Source organism: Rhea americana, unplaced genomic scaffold (assembly GCF_003343005.1).
Source record: "Rhea americana isolate MKP2758 unplaced genomic scaffold, rheAme1 scaffold_33, whole genome shotgun sequence".
In the NCBI taxonomy this organism is placed as follows: domain Eukaryota; kingdom Metazoa; phylum Chordata; class Aves; order Rheiformes; family Rheidae; genus Rhea; species Rhea americana.
In genome coordinates this window covers 6,185,127-6,199,326 of record NW_028186457.1, presented here as the reverse complement: position 1 = coordinate 6,199,326, position 14,200 = coordinate 6,185,127, and the positions used below count along the sequence as shown (strand labels likewise).

General features: G+C 38.8%; 1 protein-coding gene across 2 annotated transcripts in view; it reads left to right on the top strand.

Moving 5' to 3' along the window:
* The window catches only part of MYLK (myosin light chain kinase), a 216,959-nt gene that overhangs the window by 111,928 nt on the left and 90,831 nt on the right, over positions 1–14,200 (top strand). For both annotated transcript variants that reach the window (XM_085311026.1, XM_085311027.1), the window contains one exon: positions 4,754–4,906. In XM_085311026.1, coding sequence (XP_085167152.1) covers positions 4,754–4,906 — 153 coding nt within the window. The remainder of the gene's footprint in view (positions 1–4,753; positions 4,907–14,200) is intronic.

Sequence of the window (14,200 nt, the reverse complement as noted above, 5' to 3'; positions counted from 1 at the left end):
CTCTACTAGAAAGATATTCGTTGAGATTTTAATACTGCACAGGAATGTTTGTCCAAAGCTGTCTGAAAAAAGATAAGCAAATACACATACTTTACTTTTATAAGGGTCTGTAATCTTCTATCCTGCTCTGATTAAATAAATGAACATGATAGTTTCCTTAACAGTTTCTTCTTACTGTCGGAGTTGGACCCAAGCATCAGTGTTTTGCTTAGAATCCAAATGATCTTGGAGATCCAGGGACTGGCACAGTTGGACTAAGGGTTCTTTCCATTCAGAGCCATATCTATTAAACGCTAGACAGATTTATTCAGCTTAACCCTTGATCAGGTCCGTTACTTCTGAAGTGCAGTTGATTTTTTGCAGGCTCTCCCAAGCCATCTCTCTTTGTGTGTGTGTGTGTGKGRGGGGAGTGATTTAAACACAGAGAATAGCATGCTTTGCCATCAAGCATTTTCCTCCGAGATTTTTTTAAAATGAATTATTTGCACATGATCTCTGKTTTTTTTAAGCCATTCAGAGAGAATGGGATAACTCAGAAAGGTGGCAGGGCAAATAAACCATGACCTTGAGATTGGTGTGTTCCCACAGCCTGGCCTGTTTGCCTTCCCAAAAGCTCCATGTCTGGAGTAGAAATGCCAGTGCTTTATTTACAGCATGAAACACATGTGAAGAAAGCTCTGACCCTCTCCCATTGGTAATCATTTGCTTCTCTCTCTGAAGGCTACACTTCAGTTCCCTCTTTGCAGGCTGGGGTAGAAGCACTGTTTTGCTACACAAGGGTTGCATCTTGCAGCACAGAAAGAGCAACTCCTACCCACTGGGTCACCTATTTCTGCTTTGTGCTCTAAAGGTACCCCATGCTCACAAGGAGGTTGCTTGGTCATTTAATGTAGTTWTTCCCAGTTGTCTCCTAGCTCAAACAGAGCATCTTATGTCTCCAATGACTTCTGATTTTCAAATGTCATTGCCACTGTCTTACACCTAGGTACAGTGACTCCATGGATATAATCGTGTTCTGCTTTGTTAATTGGGAAACCAGTGTCTCCTGGAAAGCGCAGCCTAGAGATCCATAAATGACAAGTTTCTGTAAACCTCCAGTATGTACTGTTCCCACTTGTCGTTCTTCTGTATGTTTGCTCTTAGTTAACCTTTCTCCTGTTCTTACTGATCTTGTCTGAGTCTGGCCCTGTGCCTATTCAGCTATAACCACATCTTTATAGTATCCGTGCTTCTACCTGCAGTTGGATCAATATCACAAGGAGGAGTAAGCAATTTTTCAGGTAGCTGAATTTCAAATCATATACGGTTCTGTAGGTATAAGCCAGTGCATTAACTCTGCTCTTAAATCAAAAGGCAGTGATGATTTTGAGCAACAGAAGCACAAGAAGCTATCACAATAACAAAAATTGGGGACATCGTATGTTATTTTAGAGACATAAACRCATTACTTTCATCCCAGACTCCTAGAACATACTACTATATTTCCATGCTTCTCAATCTTGCATCTGATTGTGATATATAACTGTTTATATACCATTTAGATAMAAACTTGAATGGATTATAAGCAGTAGTTTAGTGCTGATAAATCCATGTACATGCCTACAGTCATAATTTACTTAAGGGTCAAATTGACTATTGTGATATCCATTTGAATGCAAACATTTCTTTCCTGTCTGCCAGCTGACTAGMTAATAGGCACTGCCATATTTCTATCCATAACCAAATAAAGGAGAAATTTTTATTTCTGGTCCTGAAATACCTCTCCAAGCAGACTTAACAATGCTCTTKGTGAAATAACATGATGGAGTCTTTCATCAGCTGGCCATATGAAGAAAACAGTACATTCACAGTGTATAATTTGAATCAGGCAGATAAATTCTATTATAAAAAAGATGTGTTAGAATCTGCTGTCCAGTCTTGGAATATACTTYTTAAATTCACAACTAGTAGGCTGCCCCATAGAAAAGAAAATAATCTATGATAGCAGTTGCATTTTTGTTCACAGTATGGCACTTTTGCAGAACTCCATAGTAACAATATGTATATATGGGACAGGATGTGTAAAGTTTACAAGAAAACGTCAAATTCAAATTGTCTTCAAAGTGTGACAGTGAAAACAAACTATAATTAATTTTTTAAAAGAATTAGTAAGAAATGTACATATATACTTGATGAGATGATGAATATAAAGACCAAGTTACCAAATTGTAAGAAACATGAGCAAAAGGCTGCTTTGAAACAGAAAAACRGGGAAAAAGCAGAATGGTCTTATGCTTGCCAGCCCATGATACAGAATAGCCTGCATGTTGTTCAGTCTGCCTCCTGTGATCTSTAAGGAATCAACAACAGCTGAGATCTAAAAGACTTATAACAGCTTCTTGTATAATAGCACCTCTTGGCATTTTTACCGGCTATGACTACATGGAAATTTAAAACATTTTCCAAGCCATTGTACTAGTTGACTTCTCCTTCAGGTTAACCAAGCCGAAAAATAGATGATGTAAGCTGTGCATTGCCTATAAATACTTCTTAGCACCTGTGAGGCCAGGGAGTTGATTTCATATTCATCCAGACTGCATAAATAAGAACTACTTGATTGAACTTTGGRTTTTTCCAGATCTTACTCTTCTCTGAAGCTTTACCATCTTCAGTTCTTTTTTTATATACTTTTTCCTGGCCCATTTTAATGATTTGAATCTTTTTCCAACTTTAAAAAGACAGTTCTTCCATCTTGTTGCTCACACTCTGAAAGCTTTCCAGAAACTGAAGATTGAACACCTTTTTGTTTCATAACATTATGGATAATGTTCCTTTTCGCCACTGAGGTCACTTTTCATTGCTCTTGCTCTTGTTCTTGCCTCTTTCTAGATGGTAATAAGGTGGAATGAAGCARTTCCTCGTGTTCCAACTCTTACTAACTTATTTGCTAATCTCTGTCTTCTAGCCCTTTATTTTGAGTTTCACTCTKAATTTGCACAAATTTACTAGCAAATTCCCTAGAATTATAGTTCTTCTGTTTCGGTTCTGGCCTCAGCAAGGCTGTATAAAGAAGAACTTTCTATTCATGCTGACTATGACAATACTTGAGTATGTAACTCCAATTTATTAAGCTTCTTAAAATGTTTTATTGGTAACTTCTGTTTGATGTGCAGGAATAAGGCCAATATTACTGCATTTTAAGTATCTTCCTGTAATTGAACATACCTTTTCAAATTGCTGTCCTTTTTTTTCTCCTAAGTTCAATTGAACCTCTTTCTGCTGAATTTGGAAACCAATACCTCCCTAACTTTAGCAGAACAATTCTTTGAGAAGTATTTTGTTTTAGGATAGCTTTCTGATCTGTCCAGAAAGCTTGTAATAAATGGACCGAGGGAAAATTTCCTTTCTTCTGGCATAGCGTGCCAGCAGTATGGTATTTTTTGTTATTGTTCCTGCTGCCAAGCTGTCATAGATATTTGACTGTTCTACCTCTAGAGAAGGGAACATTTCACTACTGGGAGAACTGTTTTTATTAAATCAAAATGTAGGTGCAACGAACATAATCTGACCGTATATTATCCCTCTGGGCAGATATATTTTTGTTTGGTTTTGGGGGTCTGATAAAAAAAGAGAATAGTGAATAGTGTTAAAAATAAAAAATGGAAGTCCAGGTTTTGTTGGGACATGGAGGGATGTTTTGTTGGGACATGCAGTGGGTGCCCCAGCAAATTTTGATTTGAGGGCATGGTGAAGGACACCACACTTTTTTTTTTTTTCACATAGAAAGCTTCCCCTATTCATTTRCTTATTCATGATAGAAATAAAAAGACATTGTCCTTTTGTTTGATGATGGAACTTTTATCCTGAGTATTTAATTCTGACATGTTATCATTGTGGCACTATTAGGCACCATTAATAGTTTCAGTGTCAGAATCCCAGCCGGGATCCTTGTCAGATTAGGTACTCCACGTCAGACCAGGAAGGCAACGCAGTACCCATGCCCTTTACCAGAAAACTTTTGTCTACTTGGGCTGCATTTGTATATGTACATATTTGAACTTAATGATATCCTGCATGCTAAAATAAAAATTGGACCTAATAAGCACAACAGCCCATGTCTAACAGAGTGAAAGGGAGCTCAAAGGAACCAGTAGTAAGAACATGTGATGCATGAAGAAGCTGGAGAGAGTTTATTCTGAAATTGGTGCCTCCYGGGCATTTGACAAAATGTTTGCACAAGTATTTTCATGTGGTAGAAAATCTGTTAACTTTCTAAACAGATGGCTTATAAGAAAAGTAAGGGACCAAGATCATACAGCCAGGCATTTTGTAGTGTATGTAACTATTGAATCATGCTGAGTTTAGCACATGTAAATATTGCAGAATGAAACTTCATATGCAAATATGTATAGATAATAAGTTTCTTGTGATTTTGTTAGTGTTGGAAATCATAGCTGAGAGGAAAATCTTTGGCATTTAAACAGTGAATCTGTTTAAAATACAAAACCAAACCTTTCTCCTCTTACTATTAGTCAAGGTAGCACCTAGTAAACCTAATAGTGAGATTTGCCTGAGGACCATGTTCTGCCTTGAACTTGGGATACTGCTGTTGATAGTCACTAGAGAGCAATGGCCATGCACTAGAGAGCAGGATTTGGCTTTGGGCTCTCGTATACTGCCTGGTATTCGGCAGCTTGATTTCACAGAAACCGAGAAGTGCTTTTGAAATTTGTAATTGATGTATTAAGATAATTCTCTTTCTTTCTATCTACAGACCAGCCAATCCAGTATGCTCATTGCACTTTTGAAGATGAAGTTGCAAAACTGACTGTCCAGGATGCCTTACCAGAAGATGACGGTATTTATACCTGTCTGGCTGAAAACAGCGCAGGACGGGCATCTTGCAGTGCTGAAGTCACAGTCAAAGGTGAATAGCTCACCCTGCTGTAATTATTGCAATAATAACCTATGATCTTAAAAAAAWATTCTTGAGTCCTGAACAGAGGCAGTCATTAGTGGATTCCATGGTTTGACTAAGCTGGCTACCCTTTCTCCCCCTTGGAGGTGTGTGCAACTTACTTAAATGCTTTGAAACTCTGAAATGTAAAGTAATAAGCGTGTTGTAGGAATACGTATTAATGCTCTGACCTTACCAAGAGTGGTTTAATGTGTTAAACAGCAGTAAGGCTAAGGTTTGGAAGTGGTGTATCAGYGTGGGAAAGGACTGAAGGAAAGATGAGTGCATTATCACCACTACCCATCAGGCAGAGAGTGAGTATTATGGTGAGGAGGCAGCGGCTGCCCTTTTCTCTTGAAATGCGGGTCCGAAGAGACCGATGCCAGAGACTGGAATTATGATAGCACCAAATGCCAATGTTCTTGTTCTGCTACCATGAGCTATCAGAGGGAAAAACAGCTCTGAAGATAAATGTGCCAGCTACTTGGGAGCAGGATATCTCCAAACAAGCAGAATTTCGGTAGTGAAAATATCAATAGAAGGTGACTGACGTGACTAACTGAGGTGATCTGCTTTCTCTGAAATCTGGGACCATCCTATTTTAAAGTATCAACATGTTGATATCCTCAGTGCAAGTCTGACATAGCTACATGTGTCCATGAATGGCATGGTTTTGTGCTAGGGTCTGAACAAACACCATCTAAAAGGCCAAAGATTGTAATGAAGACAAGAGGTGATAGATTCACCACGGATAAATGAAACAACAAGGTAGTCTTGATCAGCGGTGTGGTCTTTATTATTAAGATCTTGCCCAGATTTGTGTTTGATTCTGTTGGATCTGTTTGATTTTATGACTGCAAATGACCATATTCCCCCCACCCCTACAATCAAGGCAGTTTTTGGTATTTGTCACCTGATCTTTTTCCCAAAGTTGTGATAACTTGCTACTGCCTGTCCCTTGCCAGCAGGCAGCTGAGTGACAGCTGCCAAGGGAACCATTCCATATGTCCACACCTAATAATACCTGCCCTAAACTGGCACATACAACTTGGTGAAAAAGGTACCCCGATCCCTGATATCCCAAAATTCATCTTGGATTGCATATATTCTGCCATGTTTGTCAACAGCACTGCAGCGATATGTCTGTCCCTGCTCTGTCTGTGAGTTCACTTAAAACCCTGGACAAGCTTAAAATGATGAAACAAAGTAATTTTAGTAAACTTAGGAGTTAATTTCTTGATTACAGAATTGGAAATGCAGTTACCAAGAAAAAAGAGCATAAAGTAGTAAAACAYGGACTTAAAATAAGCCTAAAGCTAATCTGTTCTCAAAGTTGTCATTTATAATTTCTTTGAAGCATTTCATCTGCATTAGCTAAGGACCAATCAACAAAGGTCCACCTCAAGGGAGCTGTCTTTGATGTGGGACCTGCTGGTTTTTCACTTAGACAAAGAAGCCAAAAAGCCAGCCTCTCAATTACTAACCATTGCTGAGTTATTTCGGAGCTGACATAGAGCTCTAATGTGAGAGCACTAGTGACCTAGCTTTTCCCTAGTTTTTTCACGCTCTGCTGAGCTCTTTCAGAGTATATAGTTACTACTGCATTGAGTTGTGTTCCCCCTGTATTTTAGCTAGTCTGGGTTTAGAAAGTTGCTGCTACTATGGGGAGTTAGTTCCTCTGTTCTGCATCTGATTCTGTTTTCTGGGAGTCATGGAGTGTAGGGGGAGAACAGGAGCAAAATTAAGAACACACATGACAGGCTGTAAAGCCATGTGTTTAGCATTTTTACAGCTTTAACTCTCCTCCCCACTTCCTCTCTAAAACTCATTATGTCCCTGTTGCCATGAGGATTACYGTAACTTTCCCCAAGACTCAGATCAATGTGGATTTGCCTGCCAAAAATAGTACCAAATTTAAAATCACAATTTCCAAAGCTCTTATCTTTTCAAATATTTTTTCCATCAGACTCTCTAGCAATCACTTACTGGCATTAGGGTTCTCAGAGACCCAAAGCTGCAGCTAAGGCCTCTTTAAACGCTTGGCTTTTGCAGACAGATTACAGCAGGAAATCAGTGTACATGCAGGAAGAGAGAAAATGTCATAAATCCTCTCCAGACCAGACATTGATTTTTGGGATAAAGTCTGCAAAAACTGTTTCTGAATTGTAACCCATTTCTCTCTAGTTTGTTTTTGCCTCCCAGGCAATCTAAGGCTTTCAGGTTTTATACAGCACTCAGTTTGTTCATCACTAAAGAATATTTTCCTTTTGTACCTTAAATGTAGTTAATATTTTATATAAGAAGGAATAAATGTTCCAGACTTATTTGCAGTATCAGACCAGCATCTGAATTCAGCTTTTTCTTACTTGCTACTGTGGTTCTTGGACACATCTCCAAGTCTGAGGCTAAATTTAACTTTACATTGCCATTTTTGGCTTTGCTATTTGAGACTGCAGTGGTCTCATGAAGGGACTCATCCATTGTGATCAGTGTAGATACTTTACCTGGCATAAATTGTCTGTTTTGACAGTAAAACTCAGTTTTGTTTTTTTGTATTAAAAAAACCTCCACTTCCTAAAGTAAGTTAAGCTTTCAGGTAACTCTGAGAAATTCCATACTGGCAGCAAGGATAGTCAGTGACAGTTTGGAGGAAATAAAATTAGAAAAAAGTAGTAGTAAGCCTCATGTATGAATTATAGTACAAGATCATACTTAAACCTACCAGGATGTTAGAGGTATTATCAGGTGATGTATTACGTTCTTTCTGATCTTCTGTGCGTTCTTTGTCTGTCCTTTAGAAGATACGTTACTTTATTTTTGTCAAAGGAAATTCCCTATTGTGGAATTAATGTAGGAAACGGCATTTCAAAGGCCCTTTGCCCCATGATTGGAGACTAATCCAAGTCCTGTTAAAGACAGTGGGAGATTTTTCCAGTAMTTTCAATATGCTTTGCACTGTGCCCAGGATAACTAGAATTATTGTGGCAGAGCATTCTTTCCAAGTCATCAATCTTGGATTTATTTGTGGTTGGCTTTTGTTTCCTTATTATAAAGTAGGGATAAACTCTGCCTGGTGCTGAGCAACCTCAGTCCTTCGTTGGTTTCTTACAGGAAAGCTGAGGAGACTTACCTGTTTGTAGGAAGCTTTTGACACCTCATTGAAACAATCCTATACTTTATATGGCTGAGGCATAAAAAATGTAATGGTCTTAAAAAAAAAAAATAACAATTTGAACCTGATCATTCTTCTGCTTATTTAAGGCAAGAAAGTATCATCTTGAATCAGTGAAGGCAGACTGGGAAAATTGGCATAGATCAGTTAGGTAATCTGTTGTGAAACTGTGAAGTTAATCAAGGTGAAGTTAATTCTAGTCTTGTAAAAGACTAAGACTAGATTGAATCCTGGCTGACTTTATGCCCATGACAGCAGTATCTTACAGCTGGAGTTGAACTCCAGAGAATGAGCAGCACTTCTTTGTAAAACCAGCCTGGCAAACTGCTTCACCATGAATACTTTTTCTAACTGAATGCTTGGTGCGTGGGGTACACTGGGGGGTGAGTGGGGTAAAATGCTAGATTAATTAGTCTACTGCAGGAACCCTGGGTGGTGAGCAGTATAATCCAGATATTCAAAATGAGTGGCAGACCTTCCTTTTCTTGGAATAATGTCATTTGTCACTCTGCAGTTTTTATAGTTCTTTGATATTTAAACAAAAACATCATTTTCCAAACACAGGCAAATCAGAGTTTGGGAGGCATTGGGGCTACTCTGAATATTTTTTTGTAAGTTAGTAAATAATGTATGCATAAGTGAGTTGTTGCTCTGAGTGTATGTGCAAGTTAGGCAATTGGATTATTGTTCTCATTTAATAGTACAGTTTGTGCATTGTGTGGTGATATGAAAATAAGTACACAAGCCATTTTTAAATACACCAGGCATCTTATTAAAAAAAAAAAAAACAAACTCTCCATAATGGGGAGATATAAGCTACGTTCAGGTCACCAGAAATATATTTATAGTGATGCTGGCAATTGTAGATACTGAGGTTGAATATTAGTATTAATCAGCTTTTTACCAAAGTGGCTGAACATTTTAAACACAGTTTTATGAGTAGGAAACTGAGATGAGGAGAAGTTAATTGACTTGTGCATAACTGTGTAGGGTGTCAGTTACAGTGCTGTGCTGTAGCTGCAGCAGTGTAAGCAAGACAGTGGTTATAACTTACTAAAATAACTGCATAATTGGAAAGTAAGGCAAGCTTCTGGGCACTGCCACCTTTCTTCAGGTGTGCCTCGTACCTGAGATGAAGCCTTCTGATATGTAGTTGTGTCTGTCAGTTGATTAATCACTGACAGAGAACTGTAAGAGAGATTCAGCTATAGAAAAGATGCATCAAAGGGATACTCAATCACCTGACTTCACATTGATACAAGGGTGTATTACTCAAGATTACAGGAGGAGAGAAAATGRGAAAAGGGAGGGAACAGATGATAGGACTGCAGTAATACTGTGCTGTACCAAATAAATATTGTGTACAGGAAGCTTTTGTTCTTCAAAGATAGACTCTGCATGTAAGAGGGGTAGTTATTCGCTTTTTCCAAGTTTCTCTAAGTGTGGTATTGAGATGGAGTGCTTGTTACATGAGGGCTGACTTGCAGGAGAATGTCCTGTTGTCTTGCAGTTCTGTCTAATTGTAGGTGACAAACAAAATATCTGACCCACTGCAGGCTCTTGTTTCATCCTCTGGAGTTCTCTAGCCCTCTAAGTTTCCCGTCTCCTCTTTCTAGGCAAAAGCATCAATGACTGACTTCAAGAAGGGGGACGCTGACTCTCGGTAGCAATAGCAGCAGAAGCACAGGCTGGGAGCCAGCGCTCTCCTTGGGGCTCTAATGCTCTGCAGCTACCCAGGCCTGTTTCACTGATGCTTGTTTTCTGCATGTTTCTTTCTTGAATGGGGACCTAATACTGCGTCCCTCAGTGAGCAAACACTATTCAACAAGTGCTGCTGTTCCTGCTCATTGGCTCTTAACCTCATTTCTCCCTCCCTGCCAGCAGTGCACTTTCCTGACTTCACATCTGTTCCCCTTTCTCCCCCACTATCTTCTGTTCACACTTTTTTTTAATGCAGCATTCCCAGCATAAGTGTCTATGTTGGGACGCCCGTAGCCCTTGTAATCCGATTACTGTAGTCATTCATCGATCATCCGACAAGCAGATTAGAGTCACCTGAAAGCCTGTCAGGGTCCCTGCTGTAACGAGTTTATCRGAGCAGTGAGGAGAGATGCTTTCTGGAAAAACAGTTTGTTTTGTTCCTGTCACTCTTCAGTCCAGTGTGAGTGGGACCACAAAATATAACCAGGTGGAGGAAAGGCTTTCAGGTAGGAGTCCTCTGTCCTGTCTTGAGAGATACTGTCTTTAGGTGGTGGGTTATTTTCTTTCTGTCTCAGAATGACCTCTCTTGGCCATTAATCTGTTGAAGAAGGTTATCATTGCTATAATCAGCCTCTCTTTGAAGCCTTAGCTGAGAGGCTACAGCTTTGTTTCTCTTGAGATAAATATTTCTGCCTAAGGTAAGCAAAGTATGATGTCTTACTTATCTAAAGTGATGAAATATTTGTGACAGCTTTTCAAAGCCACTAGTTATTTGAAAGCGTTTTGCTGTATTTCAAGCATAACATAAATATAGAGAACTATAGAAGACTTTCCAAAGTATACAAGTCTAGTCTTGTTAAATGTCCAAAAGGCATTCCAGACCAGTAGCCTGTTTAAACTGCTTGGCTACATAAGAACTGGTTCTGAGCACTAAATGAAAAGAAGTCTTTTGTCACTGTGTTGAAAGGTTAGAGGTAAGCTGTTGTGAGCAGGGCTAATATTAGCTATTGGAGAAACTCTGTTCCAGTGCTTTCAGGAGTGTCCCAATGTTTTGAGCACTCTGTATGTCACTAGCAGCTGTAATCCTTGCAGGACTGAGTTATTTTTTATTTATTTATTTTTTAAATAAATTTCCTTCTTTCAGCACCTCAAGCACAAATGTGAAACACAGTGCTGACTAGAGACCAAAAATGAGGGACAAAAGCAAAACATGTGTGGAAGCTTTTAATGATACAGRATTTGTGCCATCAGTATAAGTGGTGTTCTCTAAAAGATAGCTTCTTCATATAAACCATTTCCAGTAAAAGAGCAACCAAATTTGGATGCAGTTGAGGGATGCATGCTTGCAGAATGAGCAAAAGTTAAATGCTAGGAATTATATTAATATTTCTTGTAAATGGTGACAGACACAAATGTTTAATTTAAAAAGAAAAGAAAAAAGCCCAACAACAAATTCCCTAAATCTGATGGTGTCCTCAACTGTGAAGTGATCAGATGCTGTGCRCATTAATCTCTTATAACTGGAAAGACAGAAAACAGATGGTTATTTCAACATCAGTCTTAAGAATGGCCCTACATTGTGCAAGGGGCAAGCTGTCCCAGCAGGGTCTGCCAAATTCTACAGTGCGGTAGGTTTCAGCTGAAAAGGGGAAGTCGTCAAAATACCTATAAAAACTGTTAATTGAATATATGTCTGAGCAATATTTAAAGCATGGACATGATGTTGCCCTGAAGACTATTTCCAGGAGCAGTTGATGTGGATTAGGTAATTGGAAGTCAAAAAGTCAACCATCACACTGTCTCATAGAATTAGCTTGATTTATAAAACTCTCCAGAAATCACAGGTGAGTTTGAAGATGACAAGCTGTGGGGTGGGAGGAAGGCCTTGTAAGACTGAATCACTGATAGTTGGTCCCAAAGCTTCTGAGAGTAGGTTGTGGTGTGTTTTCTTTTCTGGAGGAAAATGGACTTGATCATTCTTGCCTGCATTCCTTTGTGTGAACTTTTGTCTTGACCTTTTAGCGCAGTTATAAATTCACCCAGCGTATGAGAATTCTATGAATCTATGAAGCTTCTATGAATCGTCTTCTAACCAAACTTTGCTGAACATCCTTTCCATAAATACTAGTTTAATTTGAATTTATCAAAGCACAGTCCTGTTTCACATACATTACTGAACAAATGGCAAACAGCATACACATCATGTTTTTGCAACTTGTCTATCATCAGTCACGATTATATCCAATAGAGTACACACAAGAGAAATTGTCTGCAGACTCTGCCACCCGGTTATGTAACAGTTGAAAACCATTACATACCCTATAACATCAACGTTAAAATGGCTCACTAGAAGTGACCTGGCTTAACAGCTAGCTTTTCATCTCTAGCACTTCATATTTAGACAGAATGAGAGTCACAGGTGAAAGAGCACTTATGAGATTGTCTAATATTCGTCTTTAAATTACAGATCAAAAACTGAAATAAATCCTTTACCAGACTGTTTCCAAAAGTTAGAATTGAAATTATAGAGGCAGCAAAATAGACTCTAAGGATTTATCTATGCCTGMTTTATTCTGTTTGTTTAAGATAACTGGCACTTTTGTTAGTGCAAGTTTTGTTTATGTATTTGTTTCTTTTAGATTTCGGAGCAGACGTGTTGACAGTGTTTAGAAGCGTGTTGACTATCTTGCATTTTCAGCTGACGTAAAAAATACACATAAACAAACATATATATACTCTAGTGCAGAAATCTTACAGAAATCTTGCTTGCGGAAGGAAGAGTCTTACCTAAGCATAGGAGCATGGCCAATATTTAGAGAAAAGCAGAGTATGTCAAGGTCTGATTAGTGTTTTGTCATGTGTGAGAAAATCAACATGAAAAATGGCTCTTAATCAACAGACTCAGAACCAAAGCCACTGGTTTGAGAACAGGACAATGTGCATGTTTCTGCTGAGTGTACACGAGAAGTTTTTTTGTGAACACCATTACCAAAGTACAGGGAAATGGGAGTACTGTTATCAAAAGTATAAGGAAATGGAAGGGCCACGGAAAAGAGTTGCGAGTGTATAAGGCTGGATATTCAGCATCAGTGGAAAAGAGGAGAGCAGTAAAGGTGAGAATTAAATAATGGGTTTATGGACAGCAGGATGCAAGAGGAGGAGCAGTGGTGCAGGAGRGGAAGATCCAAGTGAGGAAGAGAGGAGATGGGTTTGTCTAAGGGGAGCATCTATCTTCGAGTTAGGTTGTTAAAAAGAAATCTGAAAATTTTAGACACTTAAGCTGGAGTGTATATAGGGCTAAGTAGGGATGGCAAATTCTTAGAGGTATTTTTCTTCAGTTTATTATTACAAATCTAGCAACTTGTTGTTCAAGCATTTAACAGGGACACAATAGAGTCCCTAGGTTAGTATGGCCAACCACATTGAAAACAAAGGTCCTTTTCTGTAAGAACTGTCCCAACAAAACAACTTCTCAGAAAGTCACTTTTGATTGTCATTATTTTCATTTTGCTGTCAGTTTTCACATAGAAAACTGGAGAGTATCAAGAAAAAGACTTCTTTTCCTCAGTCTCTATTTACAGATGTTAACATTAAGGAGGGGAGGTTCCTTTCCTAGCTGCAGAGTCCACCTAGTTTAAGTGGGACACTTACTGGGCGTAAGGGCTTGTATGCAGCTTACACACATCTGGCTTTCTGCCTTCTCTCAGCCAAAGGCTAATAGTGTCCTGTGGGAGTAGATGGCAAAAAATTGGAAATTATAGTAGAGAGATAATACTGAAAAGTGCCCTATCCTTGTTCTCATCCCAGAATGTCATTTCTTACTGGCAAAACTCAGTCTTAGCAGAAAAACCCTCTCCATAAACACAAGAACCCATACTGAAAGTCARTGCTGTGTCCCTAGTGGCTCTGAAAGTCTATGCTGTCCTCTAGCCTAAAAGGCAAAATTGTCCACATAAGGGAAGCTGTGTAACAGGATATGTGTATGTACATTTGACATTGAAAATATATCTAGATAGATAGATAGATATCTAGCATATCTATCTAGCACCTCTCTGAGCACCTGCTTCAGCATCTCTCCTTGAAGCTCTGGTTCTGTCAAACACTTTAGTTTTAGAGGAATGAGGTTTCCATTCTACAAATTGAAAAAAATGTGCAATACAGAAGTTTAAGTTCCTTAATACAGCTTACAGTATGAGTCCTACAAGCAGCTCATTCCTCTGCAGTAGAGCAAAGGAACAGAGTGCAGGAATTTTGCATAGTTATGTATCATTGGAGTTGTTTCAATATGGCTTCRCTTTAATCAGACCTGGTCCTGGTTGTAATTCCACAATCGTAATGGAATAATGTTTTTTTTTCTCTTTTTTCAGGATAAAGTCTTGTTTTCCTGAGTT